The sequence below is a fragment of the Galleria mellonella genome, unplaced genomic scaffold (genome assembly GCF_026898425.1).
Source record: "Galleria mellonella isolate WM207_F2 unplaced genomic scaffold, CSIRO_AGI_GalMel_v1 utg132, whole genome shotgun sequence".
In the NCBI taxonomy this organism is placed as follows: domain Eukaryota; kingdom Metazoa; phylum Arthropoda; class Insecta; order Lepidoptera; family Pyralidae; genus Galleria; species Galleria mellonella.
In genome coordinates this window covers 539,435-563,414 of record NW_026441989.1, presented here as the reverse complement: position 1 = coordinate 563,414, position 23,980 = coordinate 539,435, and the positions used below count along the sequence as shown (strand labels likewise).

The 23,980-nt window shown below is 32.1% G+C and overlaps 1 protein-coding gene across 2 annotated transcripts; it reads right to left on the bottom strand.

Moving 5' to 3' along the window:
* Positions 1-590: 590 nt before the first annotated feature.
* Positions 591-22,325, bottom strand: LOC113518524 (zinc finger protein 28 homolog). 2 transcript variants are annotated; one of them, XM_052902327.1, is made up of 13 exons: positions 21,932-22,325; positions 20,797-21,163; positions 19,933-20,003; positions 19,270-19,327; positions 17,883-18,073; positions 17,171-17,403; positions 16,054-16,285; positions 14,818-15,061; positions 13,228-13,370; positions 12,499-12,744; positions 7,709-7,800; positions 6,901-7,021; positions 591-5,821 (listed from the first exon to the last, which is right to left on the bottom strand). In XM_052902327.1, the coding sequence occupies exons 1-13, from the start codon at positions 21,932-21,934 to the stop codon at positions 5,792-5,794; spliced, it is 2,031 nt and encodes a 676-aa protein (XP_052758287.1). In that variant the 5' UTR covers positions 21,935-22,325; the 3' UTR covers positions 591-5,791. The 2 variants fall into 2 exon arrangements, with proteins under 2 accessions (XP_052758287.1, XP_052758282.1); XM_052902322.1 differs by having other exon boundaries at positions 12,493-12,744; positions 21,932-22,315.
* Positions 22,326-23,980: the final 1,655 nt, after the last annotated feature.

Genomic DNA, 23,980 nt, shown 5'->3' with positions numbered 1-23,980 from the left:
AGTTTTAATTTTAAGAATCGTATGGATCTGTGTCGTGCCGAATACTTTTCAATTCATCTCGTAAATAACATTTGAAACATTTCTGTATAATAATAGTAATTATACAATATTTGTTTCAACCATTTTTCTTATGTACATATAGATAATATTACTTATTATTACATATTAAAATGTTAAATATACGTTTGTATTGTTATTTTTTTTATACCACTGAGGTGGCAAACAAGCATATGGCCCACCTGATGGTAAGTGGTTACCGTAGCCTATGAACACCTGCAATACCAGAGGTATTACGCGTGCGTTGCCGACCCTGAAGAAAGATCTTTACCATTCTACTTTCTTTTATTTTTACTAATATATAAAGTATATATAAGTTAAGTATGTATCTAAAAAAATTACTAAGTATAATGCAAGCAATAGGTGCCATATAAGTAAACCAACAATCATGTAATGTTTCACTGATATTTCTTACTCTGTTCCGTCGCTTCAACCGTGTGATAATAACTTAGTGCCAATTTTATCACAATGTACGAATAAACAAAATAAACTCAGAACACACAAGGAAAAAGAAACTATTAAAAAAGTCACAATGTAGTTATCCAAGAACATTTATTTCATCTTCATCCAAACACTATTGTGTTACTATCCAAACACAATTAATAACAAACTAAACAATTATTGATATGTGATATTCTTAATGAAACATCTGACTTAGCGTGTCTGTACGATACGAGAACGTGCTTACATTATGTATACATCCGAAAATATTAAACAAAACAAATAGAAACAACCAAAATAAAACTCATTTATAAAAATAATTTTGCAATACATCTTAATTAGATATATTATTATAATTTTAACAAAATGATATCATGATATTATATTTTGGACAACAGTCTCAAAAAATAAGCCATCTTATCATTTATTTTGTATATCCAAAAATATATTTTCTTATTTACAATATTAATGTCTAAATTGTTAGCTAAATCAAGTCTTAAACAAACACTATACCTTCGGTCTGGCCTTCAGTCATTTCCGTGTTCAGATGGCATACCTAGCAAAAGTTCCTACCTAATTTTTCATATACCCCACTTGGCTACGTGTTAGGATACCAGATGTTCGAACTGCAAGGGAGTGTGTTTTATAAGCATCTATTAGCATATCTAACATTAGTTCAGATACTTATTTTTAAATTCAGCACTAATTGTAACTATTTACACAAATTATTGTAAAGTATAAAAGCATCTACACACGATTTGATTGAAATCAATAAGGTCTACTGCCATGTTGATCCCATATTAATTTTGTGACAATTAAAGCCACGGTGCCCGTTTGCTTGGGCCGATCTGTTAGCTTGGCTGCTAATTGATACTTGCGGAAATCAATCGCGCCGATATAACAAACTAATCATTTATTCCTAATTAAAACAGCTAAAGAAATTCAAAAATTAAAAATGGAATTCTCCCCTCTTTATTACGTCTCTATTTACTAAGTATATAATATTACAACTCATGCAATCTGTCGCCCTTCAAGACTAGAATATAATAGGCCACGTCATCACACAATTTCAAGGTAGACTGTGGTCAGTCGCGCTTAAAAATTAATAAAAAAAAACTCAAGAATGCTTGATTCCGGCCCAACATGTCGGCAAGACTGTGACAGTGTCAAAATTTGTCGTGCATAGAACCCTAAATACCACACTGCGAATTTTCATTGCACAGTTATATCCCCTCAAATTGTATAAAAATATTTATACCAAAGTTTGACTTTAATATTTCTAAATAATTATTTGAAAAATGCTGCTAAAATGAGGGAATTAAAATGTGAATTATGTAATAATACGATTTTTACTAAAGTAACATTGAAAGATTGGATTTTGAATTCAGAAAAAATGTTTGTAAACTTCTACAGCAAAATATATAAATACTATAAAATTTTTAGTGACATGATAGAGTTATGTGCAACTAATCTACGATTAATGTTTTAGTTTGCTTAATTTTAAAAATAGTATAATTTAATAAAGTAATAATTTAGAGAGATTTAAAAAAAAATATTTAAAATTTAAAAATAATGCAAAAATTGCCTCACTGCTCAATGACATCAAGAAAATTGTATAAACCTGAACGTTTACACGGATCCAATTCGCAGTGTGGTAATGTAACGATGCGATTTTGAAATAATAATGTTTCTACGTGTATAATGTATATAAGTAACAACTAGAAAATCGCATTTTAGTTTCAGTGCCATCATTCATTTTAAATATTTGATAAATTACATTTATCAAAACTACTTTAAAATGTAAACGGACTTATTAAAAAAAAATAATTTAACACATTGTGTATCTAAATGATTAAATATTGTTTAATAAGCGCAATAACGTCTATTTATAATTTTACGGCCCAAAATCTATAGTTTATTATTAATATATGTATAAAATACTAAACACCTTTTTATTTTTTATAACATAAACTTTTTTTTATTTAGACTTTTCTAGTCATCTAAACATGTACTGAACACCTGTGTATCGCAACTTTTCTGTGAAAAGACGGAAGGTATTTATCTTTTTACGCCACACTTCTTACGGAGTAGACAGAACTACACACGAATGGCCTCTATACTTCAAACAGACTTCCTATTTCGTCCACTTAGTATCCTTTACATAATAGTATAATTTAAAATCGGTCGCATTATCTCATGTCTCATTAAAATTTATGAATTAAGTATTATATTTATTGTTATTTCATCCTATAATAAAATCAGCCATACACTAAATAGATAAAACGATTTAAAATTAATTGATGATAAAATAGAAATTTATTATTCAGTCACCTTATCAAATTACCTACTTCACTGAATAATTATCCTGACATTTCAGTATGTTATTTTAGATAAAACAATTGTTATTAAAATAAGCGTTTTGATCATTGTAAATTGTAATACAAACTTGATCAGTCAAATTCGTGCGTGGCACGTTATTAGGCGTCAACAGGTATGATGATACATAGGATAGAACAAAACTACATACATACATACATATCTGTCACGCCCGTCTCCCATTAAGATAGGCAGAAACAATGGAACGTCAAATAGAGTAAAACCAACAACGTGATAATAACTTGAGCAGAATCTAGACAAGATATATCACTCTGCTGGTAAGCGACGCACGAAGTTGACTGATTCACTATAGTAAACCTCCTATGAATAGTTTTTGAAGCATATACACAAATCACTCGTAAAGCTAGGAGCATTCTATCGTAGTTCAATTAACATACTATCTCTTTTAAACCATTATACCTAATACGTTTTGATTCTCGTTCTCGTTTAATGTAATTCTAATCAAATTCGACATGTTAACTTTACAATACTATCCATATATTGTGAAAGCACTCTCTCATCTTCTAATTTAAAACTACAGTATCGATATTGTCTATTATATTATTTGTGTCTGATTACGCCCCTTTTTAATTGTACATCATGGACATAGGTATTAATTACAATATAATCCTATCGTGTCTTTCGTATGCTATAAAAGGAATTTATGTCAAAAAGACGTATTATATTATAGTTAAAACACACGATCGAGTATTCAATCATAAAGGAAACCACCTTAACCAAGGATATTAGATCTATTCAGACTTAACTTCCATACAACATGGAAACAATCCACTGTACATACATTTTAATTAATATTATCACAAAAAATAGACATTACGCTATAATGGTCAATCCACACAGTCCTTAATATAAAAGGCATTTCTAGAGATCATTACTTCTTGGCGATACATTTAAAGAACCGCTAACTTTAATACCAACAAATTAAAACCAAACTACGCATACTAGTTTACGAATTGTTTGTGAGAATCGTGGGAAAAAACGTAGGAAACGAAACATCGTAAAATAATGACGTCACATTTTGAATCTACTGTTATAAATTAATATAAGTACGACATTGAGATGTATGTGTGTGTTTACTAAATAACTTGTTTATGACTAGCTCATATGATTACTCAGATGGTCAAGTAATTCATACGTTTGTATTGTTCATTTATATAAAAGTGATGACAACGGTTATTTATATGAGTAAGTAATAAAATTTCAATGCAAACGGAAATCAATGTTACTTTTTCTCATATAAAACCGCAATTTTTTAAGACATATTTGTAGTGTTTGTATATGAATTACCTGCTTTAATTTATATATTTAGTTATACTTTTTCTTTGACACCGAGACATATAATAATTATAAGCAAAGACAAATATCCAAAAACCAATTTTGTGATAAAAATAAAAAAAATTAAGAGAGACATAATTCACAGTTAACAAGAGCATGTGTAACACAAAAAGAGGAATTGAACAACAACAAAAAAAGAACGTTGAATTCCGTATTGATAACTCTTTTTACATTTCTTTTCTTTTACCTTTTACGTGCATATCACCTAAATAATTTGGAAGCCAATAGGATACACGGAATAATTACTAACCAAATACCATAGCTTCATACAAAAAATAGAAAATAAATTATTGCACCGTAGATCATAATTTCATTAGTATATGCACAAGTATTTGTACCTTAGTTCAAAATTTGGCAAAAATTATATAAAACACATGCATAATATAAAACGACAATAGGAATTGCATTCGTCTTGTAACTACAGAAATAACATTTATCATACCTTGTATCATATAAAATTATACAAGAGATTTTTCATATTGGACCCAGTCATTGTACACTATTTAATAATATATCGAGATATAGGAGAATGTACCGAAAATATGAAATGTTGAAAAAATTCAATAAAATTAATATAATAAACAAAACCACTTAGTAAGAAAACTATTTTAGTATTTTTTTTTTTTATGTATGTTATGTTACATATCATAAATTTTAATATAAAGTAAAAATAAACAATAAAATTAATTTGTTTACTTCATATATAAATTATTGTATAATATAATTAGCTGTATATAAAACATTGTATAAACTGTAAAATAAAAATTTACTATAATTAATATAAGGCGTGCAATATGCGGCGTATGAATTTTTAAATAAAAATAACGATTAGAAAATCCCACGTGTTTGAGGCAGTTTATTGATGTTCTGATGAAGCAAATTTATTAAAAAAAATTTACTTCGGATTTTTTTTTTACATATAATATACATAGACTGGGCCAATGCTTCATATATTGCTAAAACATCTCCTTTCTATACCGTATTCCTTCTTGCCAAATTTGATTCATTTCTCTTAAATATACTACAATCTGTATTACATTACTTTTAACTATTCATAAAAAAGATCCACATATATAAGACACTTTGTCTTTGCTACATCGTATCACATACAAACTTTCCAAGAACCATTTCAAAGAGTCTTCAACAGTTTTTTATAAATCTTATAGTATATAAAACGGAGCCTTATGACTTTGTAATAAAAACTAAATTGCAGTTACCCACACGTATTTCTACTGTGTATATACATAGATCGTATAAATATACACAATCAATATAATTATTACAGTCTAGCAAAAATTGTCATCGTTTACCTCATGTCCTTCAATTAATAACGGCTCTAAACCTACCATAAAAATGTTACTAACCATAGACTATAAATATCGCTTACATATACCTCCTTATAAACATCTATCACTTCCAGTGATATAAATAAGATATTAACACAACAATGACTTGCTTTGAGCAGCCGTTACTACTTAACCTAGCTTGTGATTATTTAGTTGTCTGCCAGTTTGTAAATTATTTGCATCAATGAATAAATTCCTCTAGCGCTTAAACGCGATTACTGCCACACGGTGTACATTAACTCCTCCTACAAATAAAAATATAAACGCACAGGTCATTATTATATCCAATATATAATTATATACAGTTTACCCTAATAAGCAACTTTAAGGGCAACAAAATAGGACACAGAATATAATATGACTTCTATTGGAAAACTAATTGATACATTCTGTGAAAGCTAAGCAAGAATATTGTGATGCCAAAGTAAATAGTACATTACTGCAGCGGCCAGCAACTGAGGCATTGGTGGACGAACGTGCAAATGTGGGCCGAAGCGTAGCCGAGGCACACAGACGTGAGTCCATCAATGCCTAGTTGTGGCCAAGGCTTGTATAGTACTTTTCTCAAACAATACGCGGAAATCAAAAACACAATTTTATTTTTTAAGTTCAATGACGAATAACGAACAATAATAATTATTCACGCGCCATAATGTTCCTTTGTTTTTTTTTTTTAATAAACAGCTTTCTATTTGCAAGTCAGTTCGAATTTAAATATTAATAAAATTTAAATAAAACCTTTTATCAGTTGCCTTCTTGGTAGCTATGTTTCGAAGTAAAAGGTCATTCCATTTTTAAATTACAGGACAGATATGAGTTTACGTTATGTAATTTATCAGGCCGCAAAACACGACAGATATGGATTTTCATACAACTTTTGCCGGCCGCTGTCCGCATGTATCTGGCCAGTACGACAATTTTGATTTATCTCGAAGAAGATTGTCAAAATAATGCTCACATTTCCAAGCATGTTTGAGAAAAATATATATTCTTTCTTTTCCAGGACGTTATATGAGGCAACTAAGATAATAAATCGCTATCGCAGGCTTCCTCGCTTCCTATTACAACATTAGTTGTAATTATCATCAGCATCATATCAGCCCTTAACAGTTCACTGCTATACGAGTACATAAGCTTTCCCCATTAGGGGGGTTTTGTTAGTTATTTCCACGCATGGCAGGCGGGTTGGCAACCGCAGTTAGGTTTTAATGATGTTTTAAGAGGGACACTGCAGCCCATCCCTCGAACATTAAGTTAGATATAAATAAATAATAATTGAAAATAACTAATATAAGCTAACAATAATGTGTACAACAACACAAACCTGCATGAGATCAATAGTGGGATGAGCATCGAGCAGTCCCAGTTCGCCGAGCGCATCGTCCGCGCTCGCCTCCGCTTCCGCTTCCGCCTCTGCTCCCACCTCAGACACACCGCCCATATGTCTGCAGACATTTTTATTTTTGTTATATACATACATCATACTCATATACCACAAGTTTCACTATCCTTCTGTAGTGGGGGTACCTATGAGAAATATGGGGAGAAGGGATTGTTAGAAACGGGGAACTTAGTCCCTATTGCTACCAAAATACCCTATCAGGTTGACCTCCACGCGGTTCACCCTGAAAACTATCGTGACTAATTGATCGTTGAATTCGTCACGACGGACTAACTGACCTGCCTTTTCATCACCTATCACATCATATATCACCTCTCACTGATACCCCGCCAGTGTATACCAATTATCATGCCATTTCCACCCATTATAAAAATCTATGAGAAATAGCGTGAACAGAGCATAAAATAATCTTAATCATAGGCGTATTTGAAGAGGGGGGCCGGGTGGATCATGCCCAACCTTAACATTGCCATAATTAAATTACATAAGCACCTTTTTTAAGTGTCCAGGCCCCTCCTGGAAAATAATCTTAAACTATAATGATATAAAAAATACAGAGTAAAATGTTATAGGATAGAAATGTCGAAGGTCTTATTAAATAATTAAGAAGAAGACAACAACTCAGTTCGGAACGAGGTTCTATGCAAATTATCAAAATAATATATAAAGCTAGGGCCTTCAACATCTAGTGATTAGTCAGTTAAAACAATTTAATTCAGTATATACTCACTCACTATCTTCGTTGATCAGAACATTTCCATGGAGAAAGAGATCACTTCTCACGGTATAAATATTACTTTCTGAATTCTCAGACGGTTCCACCTGCAATAAATATTTATTACAACTGTCATAAAATTTAACATTTTGTCACATTTCTATCTTTAATATAGACATTAAATTATATTGAACATATTACTTGTCCAATTGTGTCTTAGAGAAAATGGACAGAAAAAAAATTAAGACTGAAAACAAAAACATACCAATATGCATGCATGGAAGGGTTACTGAAAGAAAAAAATTCTGTTCTTTTAAAAACCAAGCTTGGTACATCTCATTTAAATCCAGCTTAACCAATCATTATGAAATTTTACATACACGTTAATATGGCAAAATCAATATAGGTTATGAATAGAATAGAATAGAATAGAATAGAATAGAATTTTATTGCTAACTGTGTACATACATATAGCAGTAACTATTGCTTTGAATTTGACATCAGTATCAACAGTTATACCCTATCGGGCATGCAACAATTTAAGAACAGGTAATTATATTAACATCGAAACATTCAATACTATTACCATTACTTGATTACAAATAAATATGAAACATTATACAATACAATTAACAAGACAAAGAATAATCATAACCAAATTAAAATAAAATAAACATAATTTCACTTACATGTCAATTATTATTAATTATTAATTTAATTAGTTTTAAGATTGAAGTATTCATTTAAATTATAAAAAACATTATCAAAAAGCCAGGCTTTGAGTTTAATTTTAAACATATGCTTATCCTGACATTTAATGTTTAAGGGAAGATGATTAAATACTTTAATACCCATTATAATTGCACTCCTTCCATATGTATAACTATTTATTGTTGGTAGACAAATATCATATTTGTATTTATTACGTAAATTATTTCGAATATCAGATTTATTAACAAAATATGTCATATTATTATTAACAAAAACACACAATTCCATAATATATATGTTAGTCAGGCTGAGATATTTTTCATTTTTAAATATATTTCTTAAAGTCTCATCTGAATACATATTATAAATAATACGTAGACATTTCTTTTGAAGTAGAAAAGTCGATGCAACATCTACAGAATTTCCCCAATATATAATTCCGTATGTTAGTAAAGGGTACACATTACCAAAATAAGCGGACCGAGCAACAGTAGGCGACCACGAGTATAGAAAGAGCATAACAATAACTTGATATCTTTTTATTTACTTTATCTATATGCGATTTCCAGTTTAGATGACAATCTATGGTAACACCTAAAAAGTTATGTTCGTTAACTTCCTCGACTGTTGTATTTGAATGATGGATTTTCAATTTTAAAGAATTATTTTTAGCGAAATTGAATAAATTTTGTTTTCTTAAAATTTATTTTCAGGTTAATAGTTCTGAGCCACTTAACTATTGTTTGTAATGTTTCATTTATTTCATTTTCAAACACGTCATTATCACTGCTATTATCTGTTATAAAAATGGTCGTATCATCTGCAAACATCACACAGAGATGTTTTGTGATTTTAGGTAAGTCGTTTACACTTACCAGAAAAAGAAGTGGACCCAGAACACTTCCTTGAGGGACTCCTACAATTGTTTCTGCTTGAGTAGATTTAATTTCCTCAACAGTATTATTGTTTTTATTATATTTGTCAATAACTGTGTATTGTTTTCTATTCGTTAAATATGATTCAACAAGTTTTAATGCTATACCACGCACACCCATGTTTTCTAATTGTATTAAAAGAATGTTATGTTTTATACAATCAAATGCCTTTGACATATCCAAAAATAAACCAACACCTGCAGTTTTAGTGTTCAATGCATCCCATACGTCTTTTAGTATTCTAAATATTGCCGAACTTGTTGATTTTTTCTTTTGAAATCCAAATTGATTACTATCAAGTATGTCATTAATTTCGAAGAATTTAATTAGTCTTAAGTAAATTACTTTCTCAAATATTTTAGAAAACGACGGTGGTAAGGCTATTGGTCTATAATCATTTATATTTGATCGCGTACCCTTTTTAAACAATGGTTTTATTTTTGAAAGTTTTAAGGCGTCAGGATATTTGCCAGTTTCAATCATTAAATTTAATATATAAATGAGAGGTTCACTTATACAGTTTATGGATTTTTTAATAATTGATATTGGTATGTCGTCATAACCACAACTTTTTTTATTTTTAAAACTCGTTACAATTTTAATTAATTCAGTATTATCGACCGGTTCTAAAAATATGCTCTTGCAAGTTTTTTCGGACGTTGACTTATACAAACTGTTTTCATTGCATTGAGCGTTATCATTTACAAAGTAATCATTAAATGTTTTAGCTATGATTCTCGGGTCTTCAATGAGTACATTATTATTAATGAGATAATCAACTGTATTTTTTAAATTATTTACAGGAGTAGTTAGTTTTTTAATGATATTCCAAGTAGCTTTGATTTTGTTTGCGCTTTTATTAATAAATTCGATGTTATGTTTTATTTTCGCTTTATGAGTTACTGATTTCAAAATTTTACAGTATTTTTTATAATACACAATAAGGTTTGTACTTCTCTTCTTCAATATATTATGATAAATTCTTCTTTTATATTTACTTGATTTGCATATACCCCTAGTTTGCCAGTTTGATTTTCTGTGATATGTCATTTTGACTTTTTCTACAGGTATACATAAGTCATATAACATTTTAAATATGTTTATAAAAGTTTCATATGCTACATTAGGATCATCATGTAAATATACCTCCGAAAATTTCAGTTGAGACAGGTAATGCAAAAATATAGGCATATTCTCATCAGTATTCCTTCTATATACATACCAGTACTTTTAAATAAACTCCTGGCTACATGGCACCTCGATCAGTTGAGCTGAATGGTCTGAAAGACCTAGGTGCTCGACTTTGGACACGTAATTTTTATGATTTGTCAAGATATTGTCTATGCATGTTTTTGTATTTACTGATATTCTTGTTGGTTCATGTATTGTAGGTTTCAAGTTATATTTTAATAATGTATTCAGGAACATTTCACTTTTACTATTATTCTCAAGAGTATTAATATTGAAATCACCAGCTATAACAATTTTTTTCTTTGAGTACCGTGATCGTATCGTTAATCTTTGCAATAATAACTCCAATGCCCCAATAAATATATCAAAGTTCGAGTTTGGTACTCTATAGACACATATGACCACATAGTTCAATTCAGGTAACAAAATGCCACAACACTCAAAGTTAAGTTCCATTGTTATGTTATTTATGCATTCAAGCTGCTTTGTATTTATTCCGTTTTTTGCATAAATGCATACACCTCCTCTAGATTTACGACGACAAAGGAAGCCACCATTTTATAACCCGGAATTTGCAATGTAATTGTGTTTTGTGCTTTAAGAAAAGTTTCACTAAAACACAATATATCCATTTCATTTGAAGTTACTAATAATTCTATTTGACTGAGTTTAGATCTAATAATATTTTGATGTAGTATCTTTAACGAATAATTATTACTGTTGTTCACGAAAACAAGGCTGTTCCAGATTATTAATATTTGAATCAATTTTGGACTTGGGATTTCTTTTGAAATAATATGGTATAGTACCTTTTTTTAATACCTTCGTTTCAAACTGTTCGGAAGTTGCCTTAAGGTAACTCTTTTGTTTAGCTAATTTTGTAATCTCATTAAGTCTAATTTTATTAAAATAGTATGGAATAGTTCCCTGAACGTAGCAATTTTTATTTTTATTACTTATCCTCCTTTTGACAATGTGTAAATAATGAGTATCATAATCCTTCTTATCTATAATTATATTTATTTTATTAGTTATCATGTTCTTAAGGGCTGAACTATGCAAATTTATCTCATTTACCTGACTTTCTACATAAATACAATTTTTGAAACAAGTTACTAAAGATTTTATTTTAGAGTTTAGTTTACTAACATTTATATAAAGATTATGTAAGACACTGGTAACTATAATCTTAGGTTTATTTACAAGTTTTAATACTGCACATATTTCAGCAAAAATATTTATGGGGTTTGAATCATTAGCACCTATACATAATACAATCCAATCATCTTCGTTAAAGGTTATATTTGATAACTTTGATTTTTCTAAAATATAACTAACAGGCGCATTTGGGAAAATTTTACCTATTATATTATATTTTATGGGATTTTTATAGGACATTCTTTTAAAAATTAGGGATGAAGCAAGACCTGAGCCTTGCTGGTCACCAATAATAATTATTTTATTCTTTTATAACCGTATTAAAATCCAAATTTTTATTAATGTGGAAATTTGAATCTGTCCCATTTAAAGATGGATGAACAGTTGTTTGTTTCTTGCATGCACTCGGCCTAGTAACTTGCAATATCATTTTTGATTTGATGTCAACTGTTTCCTTTTCCTCTAGGATTTTTTTTCCTGATTGAAACTGATTCTTGTGTATGATGCGCGGTGACGATTGTTATGCACGGTATATACCAGTGATTGTCAACCACTGTGCCGCGGCACTTTTGTGTGCCGCCAAATTTTAAAAGTGTGCCGCCAAATTATGCAAATATTTAAAATTTTTGTCATAAACTATTTATGCAGTGTGTTGTAGTAAGTAAATAATTTTTATCTTTTTCCGCCAAATTTTGAAATCGTTAAATATGTGCCGCAACAAAAAAAAGGTTGAGAATCACTGGTATATACAATGGTGTTGCAGCTAAAATCGAGTACATAAAAAAAATATGATTTATGACTAACACTGACGTCCTCCTCGATGACGAAGTCGCGAGGCGCCCGCGACTGCAGCGGCCACGGGCAGTGCGTCCGCGCAGCACCGCCGCCGCCCTCCTCCGCAACAGTATCCTCCCCCTGCCCGTCTCTCTCCGCCTCCCCCGCGCACACTACCGACACCACGCCTTCCTCCACCTCGGGAACAACACCTTCCATTACCGCTTCCGCTCTCGGGTCCACTTCTTTCTCTTCGCTGGTCTCCGTTACACCCTCCACTGTCTAAAAATACATTCACGTTAAACAAATAAAAGCAACACCAACCTAATGATTTTAATTTTAGTTTAAGTACAACTAGGAAATTCAACATGATTTATAACCATTTACCGATCTTCACATGTCTTTATCCTAAATCGTCAATCAAGACATTTATCTACTACCATGTTCCACTTTGTATTACAATAATTTTATTTTGGATTTATTTTACGTTAAAAAACAAAATTGTAAAAAGGATTTGTAAAATTTAAATATACTTATATCATGATTTAGCTTTTTTTATACATCATAGTATATATTGGCTTCATTCATATCCTTTCAAGTAATATTTCCGAAGAGGAATATAAGCGACGTTCAAATAAACGTACATGAAAAAATTCATATTAAAACAGTTAATTTTACTACTGCACTTTTTCATTATGACATTGCTCATAATTATTTACTACAAAATATAACTTTGAGAATGTTATACTATGTCTATGAACTAACCAAAAATATCAAGTCCCAGTTGTTCTTCAATAGCGAGGGGGCGTCCTCGGTTGGAATGATCGTCGTATTGGTCTCTTGTTTCCTGTGCACCTTCTTCATATGCATGTAAAGCGAACTCATATTGCTGAAGACATGTTCACAACCTATAAAAAAATATTTGCAATATAAATTTTGATTAGAAAATACAATAAAATAATATTCCACGAAGAAAAAACTGAACTTCAATTCTAGTAAAACCAATTATTTTCATTTAATAACTACTGAGCCAAAAATCGGTTCGGTAATTAACACCTGAGTCCTCAGGAATGGCAACGCATGGGGGTATCATGGGCGAAACAATATACTCTGTTATGTCCATGGTACTGCTCATGTCTATAAGCGACAGTTACCATGTTCCATCAGGTGGGCTGTCAGCTTGTTTGCCATTCCAAATTGCATAAAAAAAATACATACAACAGGAGAGAGTGAAATTGGAAGATAAAGAGAGAACACGTAAGAGAGACCATAGGCGTATTTGTTTTAGGTTTTGGATCGTAACCAACCCAGAATCAGGAGTGGAGATTTTAGTTATGGGTAAATAAATGTTTAAGACTACACATTCGTTCCTTTTAAGGAATGAGGCACCCTTTGAAGAATAATCTTAATTATGCAAATTGAGAATGAGCGTCTATGAGTAAAGTGTAGGCGTATAGGTGTAAAGGTAACATTGAGCATAGGGGGGGAGGGATTGTTAATAATGGAGACTAAGGGCCCCATTGCTAGCAATATACCCAACCAGGTCGGCCTCCACGTGGTCCTCCATGGAAACCATTGTGCTGAATTCCAAGTGTATTCATCACAATGAGCTATCTGACCTGTCTTTTCATTCTCACCTATCATCCCTGATCGGTGCCCCGTCAGCGTATACCGTTAGCGCAGACGAGGTTACCATTATATTATCATTCATTTAAAAAAAAACATTGAGCATAACAAAACTACACGAGTATATCTGTGGGTAAAATTCACAAGTATATATGTAAAGATACCCTTAAGTGTGTTCATAATTTTTGCTTACTAGCAATACTCTGACGATATTGCAATTGTCTATTAATTTTCAAAAACGTACTTAAAATAAGTACTTTTCTCAATTTTTTTTAAATGTTCTGCTAGAGAACTAAAATATTAATAACAGAATACTTTGCATATAAATCTACCATAATTTTGCAGCTACTTTATATTTTCCTTCAGAATTTTTCAAATACATTTTTGCAATCAAAATCCAAACTTTCAGTGATAGTTTAATAAATATATTATTGTACGATTAACGTTTTATCCGTTAGTAGAGCATTTTTAAATAATCAGGATTACGATTACGATACGTTGCCAAGGCGCGCGTAATACTCCTGGCATTGCAGGCGCTCATAGACTACGGTAACAGCATACCATCAAGTGGGCCGTATGCTAGTTTGCCACCTCAGTGGTATTTTTAAATAATCAATCAGAACCATTGAAAAAATATCGGTTATTTTTGAAAACTGACAAATAATTGCGACGTTGCCACACTTGATCACGAACACTCTTAACCATAAACAAGCAGTGTAAGCGGCTGACCTTCGTGCGTGCAGCGGTGCGGACCGCGGCGGCGGGCGGCGGCGGTAGCGGTGGTAGTGGCGACAGTGGTGGTGGCGGCGATGGTGGCGGCGGGGCGGGCGCGGTGCCTGGCGGCGTGGTCGCGCAGGTGGTCGCGGCGGTGGAAGGCGCGGCCGCAGGCGCCGCACGCGTGTCGCCGCTCGCCCGTGTGACGCCGCGCGTGCCGCTCCAGCTTGCTCGCCGACCGGAACGACCACCCACAGTTCTGTACGGTAACGCAACTTTAGAATCCGACACCTACTTTCGCTCCAATTCACCCCAGACTTTAATATTAATTTGTATTCCAGTAACCGTATGTATATAAATATAATAATCAGTAGGGATAATATTTATATAATCACATCTCCCATATTAAGAACTAACAAATTTTTTCATCATGCCTCCCAAAAAATTGTTTATAATTACTCCTCTCCATCCAAAGGTTGCCTGGAAGAGATCGCTCTTAGAGATAAAGTCGCCCATTGTTTAATCATTGTGATTATTTCTTGTAATTATTTATATTTATAATAAGTTTATTGTTGTAATCTTTTGGAGAAAACAATAAAGAGTATCTATCTATCTATAAGCATAATTTTATGTGTATATATGTTAGTTACCTAGTACCCATAGATAGAGGGAAAAGGATGTTAACTGACCTGCTTTCATCCTCACCTATCTCATCCCTCACTGGTGCCCTGCCAGCATATAACAAGCTCTAGTTAGCGTGACGCGAGGGCGCCAAGTACCTACTTTTTTAATAGGTGATAATGGAATGATAACCCCGCTGCGCTATCGGTTTACGCTGGCGGGGCACCAGTGATAGATGCCAGGTGAAGATAAAGGCAGATCAGTGAGCCCATCGTGAAGAATTCAACACGAATTAACCATGATGGTTTCCAGGGAGAACCACGTAAAGGTCGACCTGATAGGTATATTGCTAGCAATGGAGACCTGGTTGGGGAGCATCATAAGGGTGATAGATGAGAATGAAAACAGGCCAGTCAGGCCATCATGATGAATTCATCAGCAAGTAACCATGATAGTTTCTAGGGGGAACCGCGAGGAGGTCGATCTGGTTGGATATATTACTAGCATTGGGATTCTCAGTCTCCATTACTAACAAACCCTTTCCCACCAAATTCAATGGAGGCTGTTAGAACATATTACTAACAATCCCTTTCCCCCCGCCAAGTACCTACTGTGTCAAGGTAAACTAACCGGGTAGGGACAGGGGTAGGGCCTGTCGCCAGTGTGCGCGCGCGCATGCTCGCGCAGGCGGCAGGGCTGGCGGAACTGGCGGCCGCAGCCGGGCCACGAGCACGCGTACGCGCCCGCGCCCGCTTCCGCTCCCGCTCCCGCTCCTGCCGCGCCCGCCGCCCGCGCCCAGTGCGACCGCGTGTGCGCGCGAAGCCCCGACGCCCAGAAGAACTTGCGCCCGCACTCCTCGCATCTAGTGTTTGACAATATTTTAACCCTTTGCACTCGAGCGGTGCCGATACGACGCCCGGCCGATACAAAGTGGCAACTCGAGCAGCGCTGCTGCGGCGACACTACGCTGCTACGACGCTATAGTCTTTTGTAACTGGATCTCCTTATTTACAATATGCGATAAGATAGTTTTCTCGAAAGTACTTTCGTGGACTAGGCTCTGCTTACATTGCAAGCGAAAAAGGCCTCGAGTGCAAAGGGTTAATATTAACAGCTGACTAATTTTATATATGTTTTGGTAAATTTAAACACTATGTTACTATCAAATTGTTTTCAATCACGTCACAGATAACAAAACATGTAAAACAGTAAACCAAGTAAACCAGTACCGTGATATCTGCAGTATTGCTAAAATAATGACTTCATAATCACAATTTTCGTAACCCTAGTTCACATCCCGTTTCCTATGATAAAACTTTTATTAAAAATATCATGTAGCATAAAAATGTTTTAGATTTCATGAAAATAGTTCACACGTAATAAAATTGAATCTGTCGAGTCATATATTTAATAAAGCTTTAATCTATACTCATAGGACCAGCATTAGACAGATTATAATATGTAATACATTGGATATGGTAACGTTAATTTTAAATTTTCGCGTTGTTAACACATATTTTTAAACACACAATCTGGACTTTATGCTCATTCAAGCATAACCACGACGTGATACATACAATCCACGTCGAAACGCAGACAATAAACTATGTAGGTATTATGTACCTGTAAAACCCTTTTAATCGCGTTAAGTCTCGATTGTGTATTTAAAAATATATATTAAAGGTATTATTCTGTATTCACAACTACACCTAAGATCAAGCTAGCTGAAGGCATAAAACCAGTTTACCTGTAGCTTGCATCTTCAAGGGTGTGATCCTCATTCAAATGTTTGACGAGTAGACTTCGTACCAAATAAATTTTCCCACATGGCTGCTCAATACCATCAGAATTAATTTTCTTTACAGGGCACTCCACAGTGATTTGCCTTGGTGCACTGCCACCTTCTTTGTTGTGGACATTCTTGTGTTTCTTCAATTTTTGTTCACTTCTGAACTCTTTGTTACAATTTGGAGAGTCACACTGTAAACAAATATTAATATATTGTACAGATTATTGTTACAAACCAATTTCAAAATAAAATATCTATTATGTAGTAATAATAATGATAATAATATAAGCCTTTATTCAGATAACATTTTTTTTTATAACAACTTATTATTTATTTAATTGCTGTTGTCTGTTAGTTTATTAGCAAAGGCCTCCTCCAACTGCCTCCAATGGTCTCTATTGCTAGCAATTCTTGTCCAAATTCCACCTGCTTCAACCCTAATGTCATCTACCCATCTTCTATGTGGTCTTCCTCTTCTTTTTTGTCTTTTGTGTACCAAAGCATTATCATTTTACTCCACTTATCTCTCCCTCTAATTGTATGCCCTGCCCATTTCCATTAAAGTTTTTTAACTGTGACTGTAACATCTTTAGTTTATTATGTAGTAGATACAAATATTTATTACTGCTATTATCGTTTATAAATAATATTTAAATTAATTATTGCTTACTTTGAACTTAACAGGAGAAGCTATGAGTTGTTGAAATAAATCCTGTTCTGGTGTAGCAGTAGTAGTAGGTGCTGGTTGCTCATCTCGTTGATTGTGTGGCTTTATTAATGATACAGATGAAAGAGGCACCATGTTTGTTATTAATTCTTGGTTTTGTTCCGCATACATATTGTTTAGTTGAGATTCATCATCTAAAACAAAATTAATAAATCACAGATTAAAAAAGTTGCAACTCAATAAATATTATAAATGGATTTTTATGGCTTAGCTTTTGATTTAAAATATCTACTAGGAAAAAAACTAATTTAAATTATGACAAAACTAAATAATTTGATTAAAAAACTAAACAACTGAACCAATTTTGATAAAATTTCTATAGGACTAATCTGTAATAATAAAAAATAATTTTCTAAATCAGTTTACAACTAACGGAGTTATGAGGTAATAAACATTAAAAAAAACAATTGAATTGAGAACCTACTTCTGTTTGAAATGTATTAAAAATAAAAATATAACTAAGGATTTATAAAAACAGCATTCATAAAAGCAAATGGAGTTTGCTATAAATAAATGGCTATTTTTGTGATGTTTGACCATTTATTTATTTACAGCAAATTCCATTCAAATAATATAGTAGTGATACATTTAATTTTCTTATATTATGATTTTTTTTTATACAACTTAGAATGGCAAACAAGCATACGGCCCACCTAATGGTAAGTAGTTAACGTAGCTTATGAACACCTGAAATACCAGAAGTATTACGCGTGCGTTGCCGACCCTGAAGAAAACTCTTTACCCCCCTTTTGAAGAACCCCATGCTGTAGTCTCTTGGGAAAACCTCGGCAGGGGAGCTCATTCCACAACCTGAGTGTTCGTGAAAAGAAACATCTCTGAAACCGCGCAGTACGCGACCATTGAGGCTGTAGGACATGAGGATGAACTCCCTGTCGATGGTGAGCCGTACGATGGTAGAAAGTGGCTGTGGGCATCATATTGAACAATTCCTCTGAACACAATCCATTGTACAAGCGGTATAACACGCAGAGTGAGGCAAAATCTCTCCTAAGACTTAAAGGTTCGATACCGCTTGTGAGCCTGGGATCATCGACAATTTTCATAGCTCGTTGTTGCAACGAGTCGAAAGGCTCAAGCTGGTATTTAGGTGCTCCGGCACATAAGTGACAGCAATACTCCATGTGGGGCCGGATTTGCGATTTGTAAAGCATTAATCGCTGATCCGGCGTGAAGTAATGCTTCGCTCTATTTAACACACCGAGTTTTTTGGATGCCAGCTATGTATATATGATGTGTATATATATATACACGCATCGTATATCTGACGAACAATGTACAACATGAATATATAAGTAAAAATGTAACTGACCTATAACCACTAGAGTGCGTAATTCTTTATCTGGATTTAGATTGAAGAGCAAAACATTCTGAAACATAAATAATTAATTGAATACAATGCCAATGGATACTTTAATACATAATTAGTATAATTTATACTGTTTTTGTTGTAATTGAAAGTATAATTAAATACATATTAATAGCATAAAATATATTTATTTCAAATTTATTAGTTAATTATTATTAGACAGTTTAAAACCAATCAGAATTTCATTTTAGAAATGTTCATAAAGAAGCTTACCAAAGTGTGGCAAATTATAACTATCTGTTAATTTACAAACACAATTTAACAACTTTCAATATTTCTAATTAAATAAAAACTATTCTAATAGCAAACTAAAAAATATTAGTTTCAGAACATGCCCCATAAAAACTACCACTAAAACTTTTGCACCCAATTCATATTTTACTCTAAAATTTTTTAAATTCAAATACTTTTTACCATTAAATAATAAAAATATTATTTAATGAGGAACTTTTTAGTTTGCTTGCTTTGCTTTTTAGATTACTTATTAAATAATTAATCAGAAATATTGGACACTGTTTTTGAAAATTAGCAAATAATTCTAACATTGCCACACTTCAGTATAAAGACTTTAGAAAGATGTTATCTAATGTATAAAATATTAAAAACCTCTCTATCAGTCACACCCTTGTTGAAGAAAGACTCAACATTGACAGCCTGATTGAAGTCCTCTTCATTATCTGTAACACAAGCAATTACAACATTTAACAAGTCACCACTGAAAATTTAACACCATTGAAAAAAAAATTATTTACTTACAATTGTAATCCCAGGCTGGGTAGTCAGAGGCATTTTTTCTACTGTTGCCTTTATGATGCTAAAAAAACTATTGTTCACATTGCACAAAGCATATTTAAATTACAGGGACAGAAAGTCTTATGCCCCTCAAATATAACAATTATTTATAATTCTTTCCATCATTAAAAAAAATGGAGGGAAGAAATTTTGCCTTAATTTAACATTTCCATTTTTTTTTTTAATTTTAACAGCTTAATGTTTAATTTCGTAAAACTAACATATTTATAATATTAACCAATTTTAAAAATTCTTTCACTTATTTTCTATAATTTTTAATAGTGGGTTATATTATTAGTAAGTGACATAGGTTTTATTTATTAAAAAAAAGTATACAAAGCTGAAGCGAGTTACTAGTAAGTAGTATGTAATAGGATTATTCAATAAGATTAAGCAATTTAAATATTTCTTTTGAGTGTTTTGTTTTTTTTTTTTTTTTTGTTAAAAATATTTAGTATATTTTAAAGTTGACTGTCACAAAATCTACAATTAAGTATATATGCAATTTAACAAAAAAATTCAATTTAAGCAGTCACAACAGGATAAAAAAAAGCAAAATACTATAGCTAGATAAAATCAAATGAAGTCATAGGAATAAGGTATAATACCCAAATTAAATATTTAAACTTAACTTTAACTTTTTAAATATCATATATTTAATATAAAAAATAAACTTACTATTCATATTCATATTGTTCCCAATAACACTATTATCCATTATGAGTTTCATATCAGTGGCTGGTAACTTATTTGATTCACTGTCTAAACCATTTTCTAATTTAAAACTTTGTGCTGGTCTCCTAATAATATCAAGTGAAGTATTACAATTATATCCATTAAAGCTATCTAACAGTAAGCTGCTGGATGTCTCTTGTGATGTCAGAGATTGTGTCTCTGGAGGTATGCATATCCCCTGCACATTTGTCCTTACTGTAGCTTTTGATTTTTTTCTAAGAATATTTGGTTTCTGAAAATTCTTTTTACAATGGTTTTCATGTGAAACAAACATGTTTATCACATCTTCCAATAGTTGTAGATTTGATTCCTGCACAATAAAAACATTTATGTTCATAAGCAAGTCTGTTTGGCTGTTATTAACAATAAAAAAAAAAACAAGAATTTAAATTATGCTTAGTTTGAAACTACACATTGTGTAAAGTATACAAGGGTATTAAAATATCGAATATAAAGAAAAGATGATCTCAGTTTACCACAATTTTTTTCCTAATAAGATCGACACTACGCTCCCTATCTATAGAACTTAATAAAATGTTAACCAAATTTTATTGACATTATGATAGAAACTCTCTAGATATGGATCAACAGTAATCACAGTATAGATGAAATATCTACGTTGCTAATCAAACTGTTGACAAAAAATACTATTTTCCATCAGGCACTTTGTAAATACTAATATAAATTACATTACAAATTACTAAATTACAGACTGTCATATAATAAAGTAAATTAATCATTTGTTTACATTCTCATTAAATTCTAATTAAACAGATTATACTTTGGCTAGTTTTAACATTGTGTTTTTTAAGTATTGTTCAGTCAGGTTGTACTTATATTTGACAGATAGGTTAGTTTTTATCACAGATCAATCAAATAGTAAAAAATATACGTCAAATTCATAAAACAATATTTATCTCTAACCTCTCACAGGTTCTATTAAGTTGTTCATTAATTTATTATTATTTTATAAATAATGTGCACTATGACATTATTATAGTATGGTAATCTAACTTTGTTGATAAGGAGAGAGAAGTATTAGCAATGGAAATTAATATTCCTATTACTGATAATATACCATATCAGGTCGACCTCCATGTAGTCTCCCATCATTAAGCCATCATAGTTAATTCCTGGTGAACTATTGATAATGGGTTAACTAACTTCATGGGCATCTATCTGATTTGATATCAATCCTCACTGGTGCCCGCCAGTGGATATTATTAAAGCAGGTGGGATTATCATTTACATCTCATTAAAATATCTTGCTTTATTAAAGTGCCTTATGAAAAAACAAATATAAATTTATTAATTAACAAATGCTAGGAGAAGCAGCATATACATACAACTAGTTACTGTGTTTTATACAGAAATACAAACACATTGGTACAAGAAACAACTTTAAAAATATAATTGTAAGTATCACGTATATAATGACGGTTGTTTAAATTAGTATCATCACACGGCAAATTTTATGCAAATAATAAATTTGAAAAAAAAAATTAAATAATATCTTAGGAATTAAGTAGTTACATTTCACATAAACAGTGACAAATTTACTATACCTATGATTAACGCAGGGAATCCAAAATGTTCATAATCGTATATTGAATAGGGGCAATTCGAAAATTAAAATTTTAATTACAGTAATTTTATTAATAATAAGAAGAAAAAATGCAAAATCTTTGAATAAAATTATGAAATATACAAAACGTCAAACACTTCCGAACTTCATGACTGACACCATATAGGACTGACATCAATCTATAGATTAAAAATATACCGGAGGTTTTTCTACGCCTTAATCATACTTGGTTATGGTTCACAGCAAGGAGCAAGTAATCCAAAATTACTACCTTATAAGATTTGGCAAAGACCTTATATCAACGGAGGAAAAAAATTGAAATGCATTTTTTTTACAACACATGCATGTTACCTTTTCGAAGTAACAACACAATGAAAATTATAAAAAAAAAATGGAAAAATATCCATAGTTTTGTACCATTATCTAGGTATATATTAAATATCTAATTAAATATAAAGTGCATATAGAGATTAGCTGTATTAATATTAGATTAATTATATATTAGAGTATCTATTCAATTAAATGTAGAAGAGTTTTCAAGAATTAAGTGTGATATACCTGAATACAACATAAATTAGGAAAATAACCACAAAATAGCACAATATTTCACGTAATAATTGCACTGTAAATATTTGACCTCTAAACTCAATATTCTGGAACAAACAGAATGAGAAACATGATGGAATTATTTTCAGTTTGGTAACAGTTTCATAGAAAAACATCATTCCATCAGGGATGTTCCAATTGTTGCTATTTTTTTTTTAATGGGAGATAATGGAATGGTAACCTCACCCACGCGGGGGGAAAGGGATTGTTAGTAATGGAGACTGAGAATCCCATTGCTAGCAATATACCCAACCAGGTCGACCTCCTCGCGGTTCTCGCTGGAATACACTGGCGGGGTACCAGCAAAGGATGTTAGGTGAGGAAGAAGCAAGTCCGTTAGTTTACGATGGTTTCCACGTAGAGGTCGACCTAATAGGGTATATTACTAGAAATGGGGCTGTCAAACTCCTAAAAAAAATTTTAGGGGAAAGGGATTGTTAGTAATGGGTTCTAATTGATCCATTGCTAGCAATACACCGTGTCAGGTCGACCTCCTCGCGGTTCTCCCTGGAAACTATAGACCGTGTGAAAGATGAGATGACTTACAAGACATGGGTCTTTTTAAGTCATCCTCTGCACTTATAGCCATCCACATTCATAATAAATATCTTTCTTAAAACATACTCCTCATTCCTAAACATCCCGTGTTTATACCATGACAGACGGTCTTGGTATGAACATGGGACACTCATTAACTTTTCTGTTACTAGCGCTAGTTTCAACTTCCTGATATACTCATTTTTAACTTTGTATATTTTTGTCACTCCACACATCCATCTTAAAAATTTTTTCATCCAGATTTTCATCCGTCACCTTTGCTGGCCTACAATTCGATCTGTATAAGACAACAGACCGGATTATCCTCTATCTTAAGGGGAATTCGCGATTCACAGGTGATGGTCGTAACCTGCCACCATTGCATCCATCCTAATTCGA

Bases quoted from the DNA above. Each gene is read 5' to 3' on its own strand.
- LOC113518524 (XM_052902322.1), bottom strand. The intron at 17,404-17,882 runs GTAAGCAATAAT...ATTTGTTTACAG, and splicing joins CTTCTCCTGTTAAGTTCAAA to TGTGACTCTCCAAATTGTAA. The intron at 16,286-17,170 runs GTAAACTGGTTT...GTCAAACACTAG, and splicing joins CTTGAAGATGCAAGCTACAG to ATGCGAGGAGTGCGGGCGCA.